General features: G+C 43.8%; 1 protein-coding gene across 4 annotated transcripts; it reads right to left on the bottom strand.

Moving 5' to 3' along the window:
• Window positions 1–1,122: 1,122 nt before the first annotated feature.
• On the bottom strand, window positions 1,123–23,388 carry Zfp18 (zinc finger protein 18). Of its 4 annotated transcripts, none has more exons than XM_006246695.5 (7): window positions 23,293–23,388; window positions 15,662–16,149; window positions 14,421–14,628; window positions 13,957–14,048; window positions 8,251–8,335; window positions 7,357–7,470; window positions 1,123–2,375 (listed from the first exon to the last, which is right to left on the bottom strand). In XM_006246695.5, exons 2-7 carry the CDS (start codon window positions 16,046–16,048, stop codon window positions 1,591–1,593), a joined length of 1,671 nt encoding a protein of 556 aa, XP_006246757.1. In that variant the 5' UTR covers window positions 16,049–16,149; window positions 23,293–23,388; the 3' UTR covers window positions 1,123–1,590. The 4 variants fall into 4 exon arrangements, with proteins under 4 accessions (XP_006246757.1, XP_006246758.1, XP_006246759.1 ...); XM_006246696.5 differs by having other exon boundaries at window positions 7,357–7,467; XM_006246697.5 differs by lacking the exon at window positions 7,357–7,470.
• Window positions 23,389–23,432: the final 44 nt, after the last annotated feature.

Genomic DNA, 23,432 nt, shown 5'->3' with positions numbered 1-23,432 from the left:
CAATAAGGATGGCTGAAAAAGCCACAAAGAATCATACTATTATTAAAAAACTATAATACACATAATTCCGTGTATAAATATGGGTACAGTTTTAGTGAACTTTTCTCATCTAAACTGACCCCCAACAGCATGCATGAGAAGCTGTCTTTTGCGTTTGTTGGTCAGGGCTATCCCAGTATTTAGCCTATTATGTCACTGTTCTTACTTACCACCAGGTGGAGGTTCCTCTTGCTGAAATACGACGCACGTCAGAAATAGGGCACAGACCCCTGTGTTACAACTGACCTGATCCGAGAACTAACTTTCTTAGTACCAGAAGGCTCAGTGCAAGTTTCCAGAGATGATAGGCAACCAACAGTCCTAGCTAGCTCTAACGCCTGCCAGCACAGCACTTACAAACCACTCCAACAGCCAGCATGGCACAGCAACCCTGAGGGTGTGGTAGTGGCACACACAACCCTGGCAGTCACCAACAGCTCTCAAACCACTCAACAAGGAGGAGGCCTAGCTAACTACTCAGCACTAACAGTGGTCATTAGGGGCGATTCTAACATCAGGACAGAGATACACACATGCACACATTCACATGGTGAAAACAGAGGCCATGAACTTGAATGGGAGCAGGGAGGGGTACATGGGAAGAGGGACATGGGGGTGTTGATAGAAGTTTCACTGTATCGAAGCAGGAAACTTTGAGATATACAACTTGTGATTACAAGGACAAATGGGCAGGTCAGACATATATATGCTAATAAAGTCCTAGGCAGTATTAAAAACGAGATCCATACTATTGATTTCTTCCTAACACCCTACGGGCAAACAGAGGTAATAAAGAACATTTTAAAACATAAAACAGTCTGGCAATAATAATCGTTCAAGAAGGAAGCTAGGAGAAAGGAGGATACTTGAGGCATGCGATCACGTGGCAGGCAGACTTACCTAAGGCAAAGGTTGCCCAGCATGGCCCGGGCTTTTGCTTTCTAGTTCCTTTCTGCCACATTACCAACCTGCTAGGTTTCTATGGGCTGGTCCTGGAGCTCAGTGCCCACATAGGCTCTTCTATGAAAACAGTTTATTCAGAGGTGAGTCAAGACACAGTGAACACAGCAGATACAAGGAAGATAGAGACCAAGTGAGCTCAGTTTATTTCAAATAAGGGACAGTTAAACAGGAACTCTGCACCTGTCTGACAAAGACGGCGTGCACTCGCAGGCCGAACTGCCTCCCCTTCTGTGACAGCCTGCTCTAGAAGCCCAGTTCTAAAGCTCATCTGAGTTTCCCATTGCCAGCTACAACTGTGGCTACGCCAGTCAGGTTCTCATCCAAGAGAGCTACTAAAGCCATTACCTCCATGGCATGCCTTTCCCAAGGGGTCCGAAATAGGAGGCCAGCTGAAACAAACAAAAACTGTTTCCTTTTCCTGGTGCAAAAGGAAAAACTAAGCACACTTAACTGAGAACAACATCTCCTCCACATCAAAGTGTCCAGCTCCTCTCCCTGCAACACAAAGAAGAGGAGGTCTTTCTGGCCGAAGTTCCTCTAGGAGGATCTGAGCAGGGTTGCAATGGACCGCAGTGTCTCGGGGTGTGGCTATGGGCAGGGCTTCTTCCCCAAGTGTGATCTCTGATGCTTGTCAAGGCTGGAGCTCCAGCTGAACCGCTTGCCACAGTGTGTACATTTATAAGGTTTCTCACCTGTATGAACCCTTTGATGTCTATTGAAGTTTGACCTCTGAATAAAGCTTTTCTCACAGATGGGGCATTTATAGGGTTTCTCTCCCGTGTGGATTTTCTCATGGTGGCGCAAGCCTGAGAAGTCACTAAAGCCTTTACCACAGTAATCACATTTACAGGGCTTCTCTCCTGTGTGAGTTCTCTGATGTTTCACAAAGTCTGAGCTTCGTAGAAAGGCTTTTTTGCAAATGCGGCAATGAAAGTATGTCTCTCCGGTATGAGTCCTTTGGTGAAAAACAAGCTGTGAATTCCTATAGAAGGTTTTCCCACACTCTCTGCAGGTGGGCAGTTTCTGGGCCATGGGGGCTCTGGCCTGGCCCTTCTGAGAGGCCTCTCTCTTCTCCTCTAGCCACAAGGCAGACAGCTCTCCTGAAGAAGAGCTCTGTATGTGCTGACCTAGCTGTTTCCCAGAGCCCCTTTCATGAGGAAAGAGATGCGCCCCAGTTCCCTCACCCTGAAGGTTTTCCAGAGCCTCTGGGACACTCTCTCCTCCAAAATGATGTGGCTCACTCTCACCGAAGAAATCACTCAAGGCAGTCTGTGGTGGAGCCTCTCCTGGTGCTTGATCGAAAACATCCAGACATCCCTGGTCCCTGTGATTTTCCAAGTTTAGGTTCTCTTTGTCATTTTCTTGTCTGTCTTCTGAAAGGACAAAGAAGGTTTAAATGGCAGTAAGTGCTATGCCCTGTCACCTGACTGATGCAAGGATGGTGTTAGGCAAGCATCATGTCTCTTTCTACTCAGAGGGATCAATGAATGTGGAAGAAACTGTCACCCAGGTGCCTGAGCACTCCAGGCTCACTCTACCTGTGCTGAGTTCAAGGCTAAATCACTTGGCTCTGGAGCTGAGCCACTCACCCTGAAGAGCACAGGCTTTTCTGGGCTTTTCTGATCCCTCCACAAGCAAACGGTATGCACTTCTTAAGGGCCAAAAACCCAAACGTTACATACAATCAGTGCTTGTTAAGATGGTTGGTTTTCCGTTAAAGGTTTATTTTTACTATCTGTAATTGTGTGTCTGTAAGCATGTTTGTGTATATACAGACATGAGTGCAGGTAACCTGAGAGGAGCTGGAGTCACGGACCTCTGTGAGCCCCCTGACACGGGTGCTGGGAACCAAACTCAGGCCTTCTGCAAGAGCGGCACACGTGCTCTCAACTGCTGAACCAGCCTCCCGCCCCAAGATTTTATTTGATTATATATAAAAAATGAACACAGTAAGAATTTAGGAAGAGAAAATAAACACATGTGAGAAACCCCAATCAACCCCAACAGCACTATCAAACATGATGACATACATGAGACTGGGCTCACTATGTGGCCCTGGCTAACCTGGGACTTTCATTGGCCAGGCCGGCCTCAGACTCCAAGAGATCTGCCTACTTCTGCCCCGAGTGCTGGATTAAAGGGGTGTGTGTGCCAACGCCATGTCTGGACTTCCAGTCTAATTTCACTTGCAGGCACATATGCATAACCTACTTTTAGATATAACTGATGTCATATTGAACACAGTTCTATATCTGGCTAGATAGCATTTATATAGTAAATAATGACCCTGGTCTATTTAATATTTAACATGAATTCTCATATAAGAAACCTAAATTTTTTGGGGGGAGGGGCAGGTATTGAGATAAGGTTTCTCTGTTGTCCTGTCTGTCTGAGAAGTAGGTCTGTAGGCCATACTGGCCTTGAACTCACAGAGATCTAAATGCCTCTGTCTCCTAAGGGGTGAGATTTAAGGCGTGCACCACCACTGCCTGACTGAGAAACCTAAAATTTAGTTAATAAACTTCGTTAACGTTTTATTGCATTCATAATTGTATTGCAGGTTCAATACAATTAGGCTACATTGTGCCAAACTAGCTATCTAGAGCAGTTCTATGTGCCTTGCTATGTGTATATATGTTTTATGTACAAATTTTTGGTTTTGCTATGTTGCCCAGGCTATCCTCAAACTCTTCAGCTCGTGGTACTCCTGCTCAGCCTTCTGGGTTCCTAGGAATTCAAATACTAGACACCACACCTAGCTATAAATGCTTTATTAACTTCTGTAAGCAATTATGCTTTTTCTCCTTTCTGATTATTATTTATAAAGCATCTGGTAAAGACTTTATGTTTTTATTTTGGTTCAAAGGTTTATTTAAACTTTTTAAAATTACTTTATCCTTATAAATCCAAGATTCTATTCAGTGCCAGGCATAGTATCATACACCTACAATCCCTGAGCGGGGAGGTGAAAGGCAGAAAGATCACAAGTTCAAGGGCAGCCCAGGCAACACAGCAAGACCCACCTTTTAAAAAGAATCATCCTGAGCTGCAGAGAAAGTTCAGGGCCAGCAGTTCTACATAAGACTGTCTCGATAATTTAAACCAAACTAAACAAAAATAAACTAAAGAAACAAGAGGATGTTTTCTTCTCTCTTTTTATTCTTACCTTACCAGTGGCCTGCCAGGTCTACACACCTAGCAGAGAGCTAGGCCTGAACACGTTTGTTCAAGACATAGTCCCATCTATTGTCTTTAAAGAAGAGCCAAGTAATAGCCACCATGAAAATTATAATTAATATATTGTGAATTTAGGAATTCCCCACTGTGGAAACGTAGGCCCTTAATCATGTATTTATAAATATCACTGTAATGAGCAATTCACTTCAGAAGTGTTTGCCTATTTTCTGATCAATGCCTTAAAGGAATTCCTCAGAGTACAACTGGGATACCTAATGGCTTGAACATTACGGTTTTGTTTTGTTTTTTAAATTGTTCATAGATTTATTAATTTTATTTGTACGTGCCCACATGTGTGCACCACACATACACAGGAGCCTATGGAGGTGAGAAGAGGATGTCGGAATGCCAGAGACTGGCATTACAGATAGTTGTGAGCTGCTGTGCAGATCCTGGGAGCCAAACCCAGCTCCTCAACATGAGCAGTAAGACTCCTAAACCACTGAGCCATCCCTCCAGCCCCACAGTTATTAATACTTGCTGGCAGCCTAACTTTCAGAAGGGCTCTCCCATCCTCTAGTATGCTGTTAAGCAGGAGAAATGGGGAGGGTGTGAATACTTGAGTACTGAATGCTTTTTCTATGTACGCTATTTAGATCAGTGGAAAATAGATTTTTGTTATTTTAAATGTTAATTCCTCCGTGATAAAGGATAAATCTTTTCTCTTCCGCATCTGGGAGCTACTTTTTATACTCCAGAACTGCTGTCCACATTTTACTGAAAAGGGTAATTTGTTTTCATCAACTTGCTTTAACTTCTGCTTTTTTAAGAAAAATAAAACAGACCATCATTTATCTATCAAGTTCACGAAAATGTTTTATACCAATTTAGCTGCAGTAATTTTGTTTGGAATTATTTTTATATAGAATTTTTTTTTACTTTATAAGCAAATTATTATATGTCTGTTATCTTTTCCTCAAAGATTTCTTTTATCGCCTCTATGCTTAAAAAATGTTTCCAATCCAAACAGGATGCAAATAAAATACCCACTCATGTCTTTTTCTTTGTATCTACTGTGCAAATCATCTTTAAAAAACTGATTTCTAACTTATTTTGTTAAGCAACGTAGGCAAAGCTCTCAGTAGCTGCCTTACAGCTCTGCACAGAGAAGCCATTCCTGCCCACGGTTCCCTGCTACCTCCTTCATCAGAAGTGAACCTGACAGCCTCGCACCTGTTACGATTTCTACCTAGGAATCACATAACAGGTTTGGGGGTTTTGTTTTGTTTTATTTTTTGCTGTTGTTTTATTCCCTGGGTACTGCAGACGCAGTACACAACTTTTTGAGGCTGATCCTGCTGATCTGCTTTCACTCTGAACTGTCCTTCCATGTGGTCAAAGAAAGAGCACTTCTCCGTCATGACTTCTGCACTTGCCGTTATTACACATCTGGTCGTCTGCCCAACGGTTGAGTTTTCCAACTGGTCCTTTTCTATCTTGTCACTATAGCTTCCACCCCAATTCAGTGTCTCTTCCTATAAACCTGGACCCCTACTTAGACCCTGCACAGACTTCTCTCTCCAAGTGTTCTCTTCCCATCTGTCCCCATCACCACCAAATTAATCTTCCCACAATTACGTTTAATACCCTTTCTCTCAATTCTATCTCTAGCTATAAAGATGGGCTATGCAAGGCAGAATCTAATGGGGTCAAGTCAGCAAGAAGGATGGAAGGAAAAAAAACAAAACCCCACACAAAACAGAAACAGCTGGGTATAGTGAGCTGAATGTCACAAATGTCACAAACAAAACCCTACTGCTGCAAGGTACAGGCAAGCTCTGTCCTTCATTCATTTTTACTGGGAATGTAAATATGCCAAAAGCAGCAGCAGCAGCAGCAGCAGCAGCAGCAGCAGCAGCAGCAGCATCATCATCATCATCATCATCATCATCATCATCATCATCATAGGTGAGGCATCATCATCATCATCATCATCATCATCATCATCATCATCATCATCATCATCATCATCATCATAGGTGAGGCAGATAGCCCGGCCCATCCCAGGCTCCTTTCCCAGGTAACACTCATGAAGCGTCTCCTTCCAACTTTGCTCACCACTCTTCCCTGATGACATGACATAATATGAAATCGACTGCTCCAAAGGAGCTCTTGTGAAATAGTAAATATACTGCTTCAAATTGCAATCATAACTGGGTGTAAAGCTTGCTTTGCATATATAAAATGTGACTTGACTCCCAGCACAAAAAGCGATAATAAGCCCTACCTATCAACTCTTATTCTCTGTGATACATTAGCAGAGGAAAATGATTAGACTCCATCAGGGAAAGGATAATTTGAGTCCGTTTCCTTCTCCAAGATTCTAGAATTCAATACATGTGTACATGGGCATGTGTGTGCACATGTGAGTGAGCTGTTATGTGTTCTACGGATGACATGTTTTAGAAGGAACACCCAAGGCGAAGGGATGCACAGCACAGAAAGCTCAGATTTATATCAAGTGCTAAGCATCACTTGCTGTCGCTATTTCATGAAGCCCAGGCACGCAGGGCTATATAGAACACTCTTCTGTTTGTTTATTTTGCTGAAATAGCTGGTTAGTTCTGATTACGATCAGGTTAAGAAAAGTTAAATTCTTAGCCAGCAAGATGGCTCAGTGGGTAACAGTGCTTTCCACACAAGCTCTTGACCTGAATTTGATCTCCAGGACCCACGTAACACTGGAAGAAGGATGCATAAAGCTGTCCTCTGGCCTCTATAGACAGGCGATGGCACAGCATGCCCCTACACACAGACTAATAAAATAAAAATATTTTTTTCCAAATCCAGAGAAGTATTTTCCCTGAATTTCTTTGCTGATGTTATGGCTATTACATGGAGTCTTGATGAGAAAATTTTAACTACCTATCTTGGCCTCATGTCTGAATATTATTAGCTCTCTGAGAAGGAAAACTATCAACATAGACAAGACTGACAGTAGATCAACATGTGCTCTTTCTTTCATGGTTAAATAAATATACCGACAGTCCTGTAGGTAACGACTGTTGGTATTCAAGTCAGATCACAGTTAGCTATGACCAATGCAATAACTCCTTTACCCACCACCCATGGTTTGATCCGAGGTCAGAAATGGCTAGAGGCCAAGACCCCACTGACCTTTGCAGGGGGCTCTTGCCATCTTCTCAGCGCTGTGAAGGTGCAGCCCCACCAGCTCTTCCCCATATTCTGCCATGTTGGTCAGGTCAGGTTTGGAGTTGGAAATGCCTGCTACTGAGAGAGAAAAACTTTGTGGGCTTAGACAAACAGTGATGTCTGGAAGCTCAAAAAAGAACTCCAGTCACTTACATACACTCACCAGAAAACTAGATGGTAAGTACATATGGTGAAAGCCGTGAAAACAAGAATCTAGACAGGTGGCAAGAACCCAGGGACCACTGGCAGGCTGGTGCAAACATCAGGACGAGGTCTCTTAGCTTTTATTAAGACAGTTCAGTTTAGTAGAAAAAGAATACGGACCCAAAGCCAGTAGCAATTGCATCCACATAACTCAGCCCCTGAGAGCTGTGGAAGACTGAGCAAGCCCTTGATCTGATGCTCCCCTGGAGCATCTGTAAAAGTAGAATGCCAGGGGTATGTGTGGTGGCACATGCCTTTAATCTCAGCACTCGGGAAGCAAAGGAAGATGGATCTCTGTGAGATCAAGAGCAGCCTGATCTATATAAGTCGATCGGGGTTACCTAGAGAGATCCTGTGTCAGGAAGGGAAAAATAAGGGGTGGAGGGTGAGGAATAGCGTCACCATGCCCATTTAATTTGTCTCATAAATTAAAGGTATTACTATAGTTAACACAATCATACAGTTTCTGAAGAACAGAGCGCTTTCAATATTGGGACTTACATGCCTGCTATTTCTACTCATCAACTTCCTATAATAGCATCGATGACGCCCTTTACACACACCTTCGACAAGTATCTCTAGGAATGTACAGAAAATACCTAGCCGTTTTCCAGTCTTTTCATCTCCTCCCATCAAATGGGCCCATACCCTCACCTCCTGAGACCATTTTCCCATAGGTTTCCAGCATGAGATCCCAGTACTGCTCCTTCTGAGTAGAATCCAAGTGTCTCCACTGTTCCTGGGGGGAAAACACAAAAGTATCATTCCAATGAAGGCACTTGAACCTGCCTCCCCAACCACAGAAAGCCGAGAGGAAGGAATGGCTGTGGACACTGGTCAGTAAGAGACCCAAGAACTCACTGGAACAACGGAGTCCTTTGTCAAGGACAAAGGGGGCATAAGAGGATGGCAGGCTTCCGATGCCCATTGCTTGCCCGGTTTATAAAACATTAGGGCGTACTTCTGGGTAGGGCGGGGTTGGGTTCCATGATACATATTAGGAGTGGAGAACACCACACTCCCTGACCCTTGCTCTCATCTCTTTCAAGAGTTGCAGTGAAGCTCTTTTGACACTGGATGCCTGCCATCCCCGCTATTGGAAACCTAGAAATCCAAGAGAAAGGAAAGACTTTAAAGGGGAATTAGTGAGAAAAGCAATTGTAAATGAGTGAAAAGGTAGGAAGAGTTAACAGCCGTAAACCCTGATTCTGAAACAAGAGCATCAGGCGTCACAACTGCATACATCTAGAGTCCCTCAGCGGTTCACAGGCATCCTACCACGAAGCTGGTTTTACTCTCAGTGTTCCTGAGCAAGGTGCTCCCTGTTAGACAAAGCTGCCTTTCTCCTCTTCAGCAGCAGGCTGAAGATGCGACAGGAAAGGCCACCCACCTCAAACCCATCTACTTTTCCAAATGAAATTTCAGCCTCCCCACAAGAAGCTGACAATAGCAACCCATAGTAATTGACAGCACACTCTGGAGTTGTACAGGCTAGACCCCAAGTCCCAGATTGGCCACTTTCTACTCTGCCATCTTGGGCACATTATTTAACCTTTTGGAGTCTTGGTCCCCACCTGCTGGCTGTTCGCACTAAACTTGTTGGGAAGTTTGAAAGAATACAAGCACCACTGTTAGAACAGGCACCATGCACTTCTCACCCTGAGTTCTAAAGCAAGTCTGCCACCTAGTGTCAGGAATGTCTCCAGGAGAGACAAAGTCTAGAATTAGCAGACACTGAGCATGGGGGAGAGAGGGAAAGGGGAAGAAAATTTTTGGTATGAAAAACATCAGAATACTCAAAAGTTCTCTCAATAGTCTTGATTATATTGTAAATATAAAATTAAATTTAAACTTATTATTCTGTTACTGTTACATGAATCAAACTCCTGAAAAAGCCAGTCTGAGTGAATGTTGCTAGATACAGGAGTCCTTAGTTGGAACCCAGAAGACCTTCATTTGAGAGCTGTCAGGGAAAAGGACGCTATACAAGAGCCAACAGAATGGCAGCTTTACTGGACATGGGACATTCTCCATGGCACCTGAACAGCTGCTACTAAGTGAAGTGACAAGCAAGAGAGCACAAGCACTGGAAGCTCCAACATCACCAACTGACAGCCCAGAGTCACTGAAGACTGCACACATGGCTGAAAGCTACACTCCAAAACTGCCAAGAAGCTGAGGACTGAATGTAACCCTTAATATAGATCAGGGTACCTGTCCCTTTAAAAGTCCCAAAGGCCATTGTGTGAGCTGATGGAAAATCATGTTCCCATGTGGAAAGAGCACCATCTTGTGGGCTTATAAACTCCCACGTGGAAAGAGCACCATCTTGTGGGCTTATAAACTATACCACCTTCAACTCAAATAGAGTAGGGGTACTCTACCCAGTCAGTTTCTGATGACATGCTATATACTGGTAATCATAGCCCCTCTGCGTTCTGACATGATTATAAAACTTCTAATTTACAGACAAGACTGGAAATAGGGGTTATACTTAAATTTCCCTTCACTTTCAAATGATTCCATTAAATATGAAGGTTTTGCTAAGGCTGAAAACAGGTGGGGTTGGTGGTTACTGGGATATGTAAGGAGAACTTGTTCACTCTAATGGTTGGTAGGCAGTTGTCAACTAATACAGCATGTGTATATAGTCACCAGTCAACTAATACAGGCACTGTGTATGTGTATCATTGCCAATCAGCTAATAAGGGCACTGTGTGTGTGTGTGTGTGTGTGTGCGTGTGTGTGTGTGTACAGAGTCGGCATTCAACTATTACAGGCACTGTGTGTGTGTGTGTGTGTGTGTGTGTGTGTGTGTGTATGTGTGTGTGTGTGTATAGCGTTAGCATTCAGCTATTACAGGCACTGTGTGTGTGTGTGTAGAGTCAGCATTCAGCTATTACACCCACTGTGTGTGTGTATGGTGTGTGTGTGTGTGTGTGTGTGTGTGTGTGTGTGTGTGTGTGTGTGTAGAGTCAGCATTCAGCTATTACACCCACTGTGTGTGGGTCGGTGGGTAGTCACCAACCAGGTAATACAGGCACTATTCATATTCATAGTTGCCAATTGGCTAACGCAGGCACTGTCTGTGTGTAGTCACCAGGTGGCTAATACAGATATTTTGTGTGTGGAGTCACCGATTACCTAAGACAGGCACTATGTATGTGCATGTAATCTCCAATAATGAACAGTGATCTGAGGATTTTGAATATTTGTTCTTTTATTTTGTGACTGGCCTGAAATTCTAATACTGCTGCCCCAGCCTTCTGAGTGTTAGAATTACAGGCACGTGCCACCATGCTCAGCCTTGGTCTTTTAAGTTATCCAGAACAGATAATGGTTGGTGTCTGTACTGTTTCAAATATATTAACCAGTTCTCTGGCCTGTCCCTGCACACTCCAGAAGCAATAGTCTTTTGATAAAGTAAGAGATAGCTTGGTTCTACAACAATATGAGCACCAATGGCATAGTATACTGGACCTAAAAATAAGTTGACACAGCTATGTACACTTAATTTTTACCACAGAGGCCAAGTATTACACTAGAAAAAAGACAGCCATTCAATAAACACTACTGGTAAAACCAGTTATCTACCTGAAGGGTGAACTTGAATTCTTAACTTTCCCCTTGTACAAAAATCAACTAAAACCTGAACCAAAGACCCTAATTTAAAACCCTAAGTGCTGAAACTTCTGGAAGAAATGATAAGGAATGCTATTCAAGACACTGGAGCAGGCAAGAACTTTCTGAATAGAACACTACCAGCACAGGAACTGTCAGAAACAAACAAGGACCAAGTGTCAACAGACGGACCACATAAAAATCAAAACCATCTGCACAGCGCTGGAAACAAGCAGCAGCGGAACATGCAGCCCTGGGATAGGAGAAAAATCTTTATAGGCCTCACCGTAGACAGGGAATAGCACCCAGAACTGACAAAGAACTGTAGAAAGTGAGTACCATAGGATGAGACTGCCATAAGGAAAAAAGGAATCAGTGGACAGTTTTCAAAGGAATCTTGGCCCTGGGCAGCAGGCTCCTCTGGTGCTCAACCACAAGCCTGCCCACCTCTATTTTCATGTCTCTGGTTTCAGTTACCCACTATCAACTGCAGACTGAGAGTATGAGATGGATGTCTCATAAGTATTTCCTAGGCTGTAAATTGTACACTATTCTTTCATTTATTATCTGTCTGCTTGTTTTTCTGAGACAGCGTCTTCAGTACAGTTCACTGTGGCCCGAAACTCACTTTGTAGTCTAAGGTGGCCTCGAATCTACAACACATACCACTTCATTGTAAGTGCTAGAAATACAGGTGTGCCACCACACCCAGCAACTCTACATCATTCTAAGTGGGTGACATCAGCATGTGAGTCATCACTTAGCCAGGACATCCACCCTGCATACATTGCCCACCAGAACACCTGCCCTGCACACACTGCCCACCAGGACACCCACCCTGCACACACTGCCCACCAGGACACCCACTGCACACACTGCCCACCAGGACACCCACCCTGCACACACTGCCCACCAGCACACCCACCCTGCATACACTGCCCACCAGGACACCCACCCTGCACACACTGCCCACCAGGACACCCACCCTGCACACACTGCCCACCAGCACACCCGCTCTGCACACACTGCCCACCAGGACACCCACCCTGCACACACTGCCCACCAGCACACCCACCCTGCACACACTGCCCACCAGCACACCCACCCTGCATACACTGCCCACCAGGACACCCACTGCACACCCACCTGCACACTTGTTATTTAGCAGCTGTTTGCTGTCAGACGCACTGTTGCAGGATCAGTGCTTCTGTTCAACTGGCCCTTATTTTACTTAAGAGAAGCCCCGAAGTACAAGAGATGGTGGCCATGCCTGAGAGAAGCCATGAAGCACTAACTGAGTGGAAAATGAAAATATTCTCACTAAGGAAAAATCCATACACAGAAGTTGCCGAGTTCTGCAGTAAGAACAAGTTTTCTACCCATAAAATGGTGAAAAAGGCAAAGCATTAGTACTAGTTTTGCTGTCATGCCACGAACTGCAGAAGTTATAGCCACGGTGGCTGAGAGTTTTATTACCCACCTCACTCCTTCTCATCATGCAGGCCTGTGCCATCTGACATCAGCACTCAAAGCATGAGCACAGTGTTACACAGCAAGACACTGACAAGATTCATACTCATGTAACTCTAATTACAGAGCTGCTAGAAGTAGTCCATTATTAGTGTCAGTGTTAACCGCTCGCCTTTCATAACTTACAAATTAATCCTTATCAGAGGAATGACTGGAAAGCCCCACTCTATATAGAGAGTGAACAGTGTTATGCATAGTCTCAGACATCTTGTAATGACACACACAGCTGAACAGTGTGGGCAAAATAGAGCAAACTTTGTCCAAATAACTGCACCCCAAGAATATTTATAAAAACAAAGATAACCCAGCAAGTTCTTGAGATGTAAGTAGATGGACAACACATTCCCAGCAAGAAGACATTTTAAAAACAGAGGAAATAATACATTATATGTAGAGAAAACGAAGAAGAGTTATTTCATAAAATTCTATTTTATATAAAGGTCTAGAAAATGTGCTTGTGTGTTAACAGAAGGTAGTTAATAGGTGTCAGGGGTCTCAGAATGGCTGGGATACTGCAGAGACAGGAGACAAGGACAGCTCAGCAGCTAAGAGCACTAGATGCTCTTCCACAGGACCTGGGTTCAATCCCTAGTATGCACATGATAATTCACAACCATGAACACCAGTTCCTGTAACACCAGTTCCTGGGGATCTCCCTCTTCTGGCCTCCATGGGACATACCAGACAAAACAACTCATAAATATAAAAAAAATTTTTTAAAAACTTTTAAAGAAAAATGTAAAATGTGATGTTTTAAGAAAAACGTAAAACTTGAACGTGATGGAGATATTTATTCTCGATTATGCTTGTGTTTTAGGGCTGCATACATACACCAGAACTTACTAAACTGCAGGTTTTGAGTATGTACAGTCTATCAACATTACGGTATGATGTCAGAGAAAAAAATTCACCTGTCGCACATGAGAAATAACCATTCCACGTTTCTAACAGACTCCTGTGTTAGTAGCTCATACCAGGAAATGAAATAGCCCTTTCTTAGCATGGGCTCAACGTGATGAAGAAAATTCAGAACCTACCATATTTGGGCAAAGCAACTTGCACCTCTTCCCAGAGGCCAGACTCCATTATTCATCTGTCAAGATGACTGGCTAGAGAAGCAGAGATTCAACTCTTACAGGGAAGCAGCCATGTTCCTCCACCTCTGCTCCTCTTCTGAGTGTGTCCCACAGGCAGAGAACCCCCACTCACCTCCTGTAGTGATGGGAGAAGTGCTGTTCCCACCTCTTGGTCTCTAGTAGGCCTTTCCTCAGGTCTGGCAGGAAGCTGGGAAGCAGCCAGAGCTGTGGCAAAGAACAGGAGGCTTTCAAATCCCCAGGTCTCCCTTAACCACGCCCCAGGGGACACCAGGAAATCCTCACGAATTAGAACAGTTTGCAGTGTCAATCAAACTCAAAGACTTGTGATTCCCTACTAACACCCACACCCCCCACTCCGAACATCCAGTCGCACCCATGTTTCTCCCAGCTTCCTCCAAAGAACCAAAACCCAAATGGTATGCTATGGCCCAATCATGCATGGTTTAAAATACAGTCTGGTCTTTCCACACTTTCCAGAGCACTATACTGTTTCGACACACACTTAGCCATATTCGCCACAATCCCCAAATTTCTCCCAGACACTACCACATAGCACAACAGATAACTTCCCCTCACCTAATTCTGGCTCCAAATCTGATTCCTCTTTCACACCATGGCTCAGTAGCTCCCCAGGTGCCGAGGATGTATTCTGAAGGGGCAGGTCCTGAGGCACCACCTCCACAGTGGGTTCCGCCTCCAGTGCAGGCTCCACCTTGTCCCCACGGCAGCGTGCTGAATTCTCCTTCTCAAATGGGATCTCTTGTCCTAGAACCTGAATGCTGATCTGGACACCAAACAGCACTAGTTACGGAAGGATGCAGAGTCAAGATTACTCGAAAGCTAATGGAACTGGCCTTCTACAACAGACCATGATATAGACAATCTTACGGCTATTGGGCAGAGAAAAAGAAAAGCCCCTTTTAATCCAGAAAAACAGATCAGAAACTGAGGCCCGAACCAGGTCTGAGACCTTCCAGTCATACCGCTAATATTATGTTCTCCTAGACAGTCTCCAACAATGAGATTCAATGTAAGCAGACATGCTGTTCAGTTCTGGGGAGAGCTCCCTGAACCTGTGATTCACACAGGGATCTTCCATCATGCACAACGCAGGCTGTTCACCCACCTCCAAGGCCTTGCTGAACTGCAAACTCTCGGTGCCCCTTAAGTAGCTTCAGGAAGGGGCCTGTTGCCAGAATAAGTAATCACGGGATTCCAGGCTTAAAACTCGCAGCTGGCCCCACCCCTATCTCTAGGGAAGGGAGAAGGATATGCAAGCACTGATGGGAAGTGAGTTAAGCAACTGTGCCAGCCAGAATGGTAAGACTTCCCCCAGAGAAAATATATAAACAATTGGGTGTCTAGAGCTGCCCGTTGGTGAACTCCCTGAGGTTCTAAGAAAGCAGCACACTGGGACAGGACTGGGAAGCGCCCTGTCTGTCTCTCCCTTCCATTTATTTACTTGTGAGTTTTGCTCTATATAATAAACTGGTAAAGTAATAAAAGCGTATACCGGGTCCTGTGGATCATCGATCATCAAACTGGACAGACAGTTTGTGAAGACACTTGGTCCTGACATTAGTAAGTGGCATCTGAAGTGCCAGACAGCATTATAGGGCTGGGCTGTGCAGACAGCTATCACCATAACTGCACTGACCTACTGATACTTGGATTGTATAGAGAGTCAAAGGACTGGTCATTGGCTTGGGAAACCTATATATTTGGGGTCATAAGAACTGTCAAGAAAGAAAAGACAATGAACCAGAGAAGCCCCAGAGGAACCTGAGCATTACTCACAGACAAGATAGTGTGCTTACCCACTGCCACAGTTTCTGGGGATCTCCCTTCAGGCTTTCCACAAGGGTCACTGCCTCTTCTCCGCTGCCCGGGCACTGCTTCCTCACCCACATCTGAATCTCCCCAGGGAGGATGGTCAGAAACTGCTCCAGCATGAGAATCTCTAGGATCTGCTCTTTGGTGTGAACCTCTGGCCGCAGCCACTGGAAACAGAGCTTCCGGAGTTGTCTCAGCGTCTCCTGGGGCCCAGACATCACCTGGTAACGAAACTGCCTGAAAAGCTGGCGAGCAGTCTCAGGGTTGGCAAGCTCTCTTTGCTGGATAACATCTGACCCAGAGAATGTGGCATCCTCAGCCTTGGCCAGAAAAGGAAGTAGGCCCAGGGCCTGCCCCAAGTTAACAGGCATTGTCTGTCTTCACAGGGCCTTTTAGATGAGGGGATTCCAGGATGGAGCAGGTTCTGGAGAGAACTGTGTCTTCTAGGGATGTTGAAGAATGAGAGCCAATGCTGTACATGAACAACACAACAGCACATGGTCAGAAACAACACACACGTGTGCTCTCCCTGGAAGGCCTGCAGGCCTGCAACTAACTGTTCAGTGTGTATACAATTCTATTTTGAGAGGTTGTAGAACTTGAAGGTACAAAGTCAACTACAGCTTTATTCTGCCCGTATTTATATTCTCCATTGGTATTCAAATGTCCAGAGACTCTATAGAAAAATGGAGTGTACCGCACAGGTAGGTATGGTGGCACACATTACAATCTCAGCACTTAGAAGATGGTGAGTATGGGGCCAACCTGGGCTATATAACAAGTTCAAGGGATGTCTCTGCTAGGTAGGAAGACCCTACTTCAAACCAGTAAAATAAGAGATTGGCATGATACCTCAACAGATAAAAGCTTTTGCTATTTAAGCCTAACCACTTGGGTTTCATCTGAGACCATGGAAGGAAAGAACCACTCCCAAAAGTTGTTCTCTGACCTCCATATGTGCACTGTAGTATGCACATGAGTATCTACACACACTAAATAATAAAACTTTACATTTTTAAAAAGAAAAACATGAGAGAAATGCACACGTGAAATAATTTCACTATGAGTGTCCAAGTAAACACATACGTCTGTATCTCTGTACCTGTAAGACAATACATAACACTATTCAGGATTGGGGATGTAGATCCACGAGTACAGTGCCTACCACACACAAGCAAAATCCTAGGTTCAATCCCTAGCATCTATTAACTGGCACAGTGACTCATGATTTCAATACTAGCACTTAGGAAGTAGAAACAAGAAGATCAATAGTTCAAGGCCATCCTCAGTTACACTGTGAGTTCAAGACCAACCTGGGATACATGAGACCCTTTCTCAAAATAAGACTAGACAGATAGACAGACAGAAAGATATGGACAAGAGCCCTAGGAACACAGGCTAATACTGAAAGGGTGATATGTTTCCATATCAGCATATCATGTTATCTCAAGGATAAAGCAATAGGGCCAAAAAAAAAAAAAAACCAAGACCAAAGCTGCCTATATACTTCCAACTACAAGCCAAAATAAACCTCTCCTTAAAACTTGTTTATTTCAGGTATCTGTACAATGATCAAAGCTAGCAAACATAGAATCAGGATCAGAAGAGGCAAATAAGGCAGTGAAAAGGAAAGCAGTAGGTGCCAAAGTTATTGAAGTGTTCTCAAAGGATCATGTATTCTGTAAGTAGCTGAATTTATTACAGGTGCTCATAATAGTGGGTCATTAGACTGACCCTTCAAACATCATAAAGGGACAGACTAACAATCACCATTTCTCTATAACACTAATGGCACATGCATGGACACACGGACACACACACACACACACACACACACACACATATACAATAATAATAAATTAAATTAAAAGGACAAGAGGGAGGAGGACAGAAATGAAGGGGAGGGCAAAAAGATAAAGAGGAGGAAGAAAAGAAAGGTAAGGGTAACATTCAAAAACCAACCAGAGCAATTTTCTTTCAAGGTTGCAAAAAAGGAGAGGTAAGAACAGCTAAATGCCATGTGTTTTGCATAAGGAACTCTTAAATTTATGTGTTTTGTTTTTTGGGTCTTGTTGTTGTTTTAAAGAGCCTACACACCTCATTCACATACTCAGGTAGTACTCAGTGGTACAAAGGTAACATTACTAAAGTAAAAAATATTACATATTTGGGAAATTGTATTTCTGGCCCTGGCAAAATAAGTGACAATACAAACTAGTTGGTCAGCTACAACCAATTCCCAAACTGCAGAAAGCATGTAAGACAGCCTGTTTTAAGCACTCCATGGAGCAAGTGAGAATGCAGTTCTGAGAGAAATTGGTGAGGTAAGCCCACAGCCATAGTGGCTGGCTATGTGAGGATATCTTTGCTGCCGCAGTGCAGGAAGCCGAGTTCAGGTGGAGCACAATGGTTTCAACAAGCTGAGGCAACATGAGCACAGCTGAAGGCTGCTGGAGTGACTCTATTCTGAAGAACATAGCAGGGAGGAACTTTGCAAAGAGGAACAGATGTCAAAAAGGGCTGTCCCCTAAGTCCTGGTACAGGCTTGAGGCTGCTTATCAGGAGGGAAAAAAGCACCAAGGTTTAACAAAGATCAGAACACACCCAAAAGGCCAATCAGAAATGAGGCACTGGAATTTTTAAAATCACTCCAGGAAATCCAGGGCTGAACAGAGAAGCCCTGTATCAAAAAACCAAAGAGTTTTTCCAGTAAGACCCACTCTCACCTGCCCTAACAAAACCTAAAACCAAGTTGCTACCAGACCCACCGATAGCAGTTTGATTTCATCAACTGGAATGCTGTGGGGAAGCACCCTGCTCCTTCCAAAGACTTGTTCAACCACGCGTAAGATAAAGTCTAGTTGCCTGCTCCAACAAACATGGAACCTAACTGGCCTTCGGCATCACGAATGCAACCACTGTGAGAGTCAGAATGCACTACAAGATTACTAGATACACAAATAAATAGGGAGATATGAGTCCGAGGCAAGTAAAAGAAGCAGTCAACAAAAACCAACTTCAACTCGTTGGTCGAGGGCCTAACGAAAAGCAACTCCAAGTTCAGCATAAACATCCTTTAACAATTGGAATTAAAATACACAGTTTACACGAGTGAGGCAGAATGCAAGCCTAGCATGCATGAGGCTCTGGGCTAGGACCTCAGAACCTTAAAACATGCATGCACACACACACACACTAAACCACACACCACACACAGCACACACTACACATATACCACACACACAGAGACACACATGCACACACACACACCATGTACACATATACAGACATAAACAGACACACCATAAAACACACAACACATACACACACCACACAAACACACACAGACCCACACACACTGCGCATACTGCATGCCCTGCACATGCACACACACACACAGCCATGAACAAATATTTCAAGAACCCAGAAAATTTGTCACCAGTGAATATTTACTACAAGAATAAAGGACATGCATTCCTCCAACTGCTAGGAAACTCCTATCCTGAGAAAAGAATAAAAGGATGCAAAAACGTTCAATGTCCGGTGAGTATAAATACTATATATTTTTTTATTCTGATAGCTATCATAAAGGGCAGATGAGGGCTGGTGAGATGGCTCAGCAGGTCAAGTCACTTGCTGCTAAGCCTGACAACCTGAATTCCATCTGTGGGACCTACACAGTAGGAGGAGAGAACTGAATTCCACAAGTTGTGCTTGAACCACCACACATGCACTGTGTACATATACATACAGACATATACAAATAAAAAAATATCAGGGCTGGAGAGATGGCTCAGCGGTTAAGAGCACTGACTGCTCTTCCAGAGGTCCTGAGTTCAGTTCCCAGCAACCACATGGTGGTTCACAACCATCTGTGATGGGATCCAATGCCCTCCTCTGGTATGTCTGAAAAGAGCAAAAGTGTACTCATATATAAAACAAAAAATGATGTCATTTAAGGTTTTCAAGAAATAGTAGTATAAGAGAGATTAAGATCACATGGGGGAGGACACATTTAATGAATCTGTTTTGTTAATATATTTGTGACTTGCCAAATCAGAAAAAGAAAATCAGAAGCAATTGGTGGGAGTTTGGGGAGGGTACCAGGTAGGAAATGGGAAGGGTCAAGTTAAAGAGTCGAGAACTGGCAGATCTGAATTGGGATATATAAACTGGCACAATGACAGACTTCGACAGTTTAAACTCTACTTCGTAAGGACGCATAATGTTAGCATTGACTCATCTTCTGGATAACCCAGGACCCAGGTTCCATACCCAGCACCCACAAAGTGACCCACAGACATTTGTAACTCCAGTTTGAAGGGATCCAACATCCTCTCTAGTCTCCTATGCTGGCACCAGCTACACACAAAGGTGCACAAACATTCATGCCAGCATAAAAATCATACACACATAAAAAATAACTTATTAAAAAAACAGAAATGTCACAGGAAAAGAGAAATAATCAGAAAAAATACAAAGGAAAACAAGACAATGCAGTAGAATAAAACCCAACCATACCAAAAACTACATTAAATATAAATGGAATAAACACTCAAACTACAAGACATATACCATAGCCAAGTGGTGCTTTAACCACTAGCCTGTGTAAAAGCCTGGGTTCCATGCCCAGCACCACAACTTGTTAGGTAGAAAAAATAGTTTAAAAATAAAAGTTAAAGAAATGAGTATGTTTCTACATGAATATATTTCTATTTAAATTGCACTGAGGTTGGAGTTTCCAGTTCTATAAAAACTTGTGCCTAGGGTTTTTTCAATAGTGTTTCTTAGGTGCTTGAACTGAATATATCACAGATGTTGAGCCAAATTTTGATTGCTACTCCTAGGAGCTGGCATATTATATGAAAATAGTATATGGCATAAGCATATGAAAACTGATATGACTACATTAACATATTTGGGCAAGCCGACTGGACAACCTGTTAAGAGTTTCTACTGCTGTGAGGAAACACTGTGAACAAAAAGCAACTTGTGGGAAAGGGTTTCATATACACTTTTAATCTAACAGTTAATTATCCAAAGTAGTTAGGACAAGAACCCAAACAAGGAAAGAACCTGGAGGCAGGAAGAGACCATGGAATACAGTTTACTGGCTTGCTCGGCCTGCTTTCTTACAGAATCCAGTACCACCTAGGGGTTGTGCTACTCACAATGGGCTGGGCCCTCCTTCACTACTAATTAAGAAAATGCCCTACAGGTTTGCCTACAGCTCTATCTTAATGGAAGTGATTTCTCAACTGAGGTCCCCTCAAGTGACTATAGCTTGTGCCAACTTGACATAAAACTAGTCAACACAAAGACAAAAAGGTAAATGGGGGTATCATTTCATTTTGAGAAATGTGTTGGCTCATCAATAATAAATAGTGCGGCTACAATAGTACTGACAAAGAAAAAAAAAAGATGGCAATGTCATTAAAGCAGATGGGTCCAATCATCTAGAAACAGAAGTGTACACACAACTAGTATCAATTTTGTGTTGATTATTTGGTGTGTGTTTGTGGGTGTGAGTGTTTGAGGCTGCTGTTGTTTTGAGATAGGGTCTGTCTCGGTAGCCAAGGCTAGCCTGGATCTCAAAGTAATTTGCATTGCATGCACCAGCCTCCCCAGTGCTGATGTTAGAGGAGTAAGGTACTGTCCTGACTTCTAGTATCGACAGAAGCTAAACCCCACAGTAAGGTAGGAAAAAGTAGTTTAAAAATAAAAGTTAAAGAAATGAATATATTTCTATTTAAATTACACCGTAGTTGGGAGAATAGATACTTGAAGTTTCCAGTTCTATAAAAACCTGTGCTTAATAAAGTCCATAAGAGATACTTTTCATAAGATTGGAAACTTCATGTCCTATTCTGTAATCACAGTATCCTAATTAGGGTTACTATTACTATTATTATGATTAAACACCACAACCAAAAGCAAGTTGGGAGGAAAGGGTTTATTCAGGTTGTACTTCTACATCACAGTCCATCACTGAAGGAAGTCAGGACAGGAACTCAAGCAGAGCAGGATCCTGGAGGCAGGAGCTGATGCACAGGCCCTGGAGGGGTGCTGCTTACTGGCTTACTCCTCCCAGCTTACTCAGCCTGCTTTCTTAGAGAACTCTCAAGACCATTAGCCATGGATGGTATCACCCACAATGCCATGGGCCCTACCACATCAATCACTAATTAAGAAAATACCCTACAGCCAGATCTTCAGGAGGCATTTTCTCAACCAAGGTTCTCTCCATTCAGATGACTCAATCTGACATAAAACTAGCTAGGACATAATGTAACTAAATGAGAAATCAATACCAATAAGGGATCTTGAAATCTCAACTTGAGAAATTAGTAATCAGTAGTCAAAAGACATCACAATGGAAAGTAAAATATATTTTCACACAAAATGATCACGAAATCACAGTTTACCAAATGTTGCGAACTTAGAACAGCAGCTCGAAACCTATGGGTTGAGACCCTCTCATGGGGGTCACATAGGACCACGGGAAAACACAGATATTCACATTACAATTCATAACAGTAGCAAAATTACAGTTATGAAGTAGCTACAAAATTTACTCTATGGCTGGGAGTCATCACCATGAAAGGAACTGCATTAAAGGGTCTCAGCATTAGGGAGGTTGAGAACTACTGCACTAGGAGGAAAACTTTCAAAGAAGCCTCTGTTTTAGGATATGAAATATACGATACTCCTCCACTATCTAAATGAACTATTTCCTGAGTTTTACAAAAATAACAGAATTTCAGTCGGCAAAATTTCTGCCTGTAAGATTGGTCAGAATTAGTTCCCAACACTAATTTGGAGAGTATTCAAGAAACGCTATTCTGGGAACACTGAACCTTACATATTTAAATCTTACGATATTAATACGACTTGTTCCAGCCAGTAAAGGCCAACAGCTGGCTACCACCCAGGCATTTGTGACAAGGTGTCCATTTACTCAAAATTAGAGAGACTTATGGATTTGTGCCTTGATGAGAATTTACTTCTCACTCCTCACAGAGGAAACTCATGATCCTCAGTTATATTTATATTACTGACGCTTTAAGAAATTGAACTGAAATGCACATCTAGGTCAGCATTTTTCTATACACACGGAGGTTACACCCAGGGTTGAACATGGAGGTAGCCCTTTGTTTATCAGGCCACCGTAGGCTTTGCTCCTGCTATTGCTGACCTTCCTGACAGCCCTGGAAAGTACTAAAAGTTTACAGATCTGGTTCCTCCAAGGCTCCCAAGCCGCAACGCTTCAAGCCCAGGAAGAGCTAGGGCAGACTTCTGAGAGTTTGCAAGGAGCAGCTGGGGTTGTCACTAAGAGCCAATAACTAGCGGTTGGCTTCCAGGCAGTGTGCAACCGGGGCCCGGGCCTCACCGTTCGGAATCTCTCTCCCAGGGCGAGCAACCCGGAAGAGCCCACTTTCCGATCCGCCCCGCGTCCCCTCCCCCGCACACGCCTGTCGTCCGCGAGTGCGACAGGCACGGGGTCGAGACCGCTGCCCTGCCGCAGCTCACTCACGACAGGGCGCGAGCTAGAGCGATTCCAGGTTTGACCCCAGGAGCCCGCAACCCCTCCTGTCCGCCCAACCTACGCGCTTACCTCTGCCCTGGCCGCCCGCTCCAACCCACTTCCGGAAGCTGGACGGCTGCGCGCTTCCGCGGCCCAAGCGACGCGCGGCGACGGGGCGGAGCCAGGGACCGGGCGGAGCGAAGGCGGGACTACCTGAGACCCGGCTCTCC

Source organism: Rattus norvegicus, chromosome 10 (assembly GCF_036323735.1).
Source record: "Rattus norvegicus strain BN/NHsdMcwi chromosome 10, GRCr8, whole genome shotgun sequence".
In the NCBI taxonomy this organism is placed as follows: Eukaryota; Metazoa; Chordata; class Mammalia; order Rodentia; family Muridae; genus Rattus; species Rattus norvegicus.
This window is presented reverse-complemented; position numbering and strand designations above follow the sequence as displayed.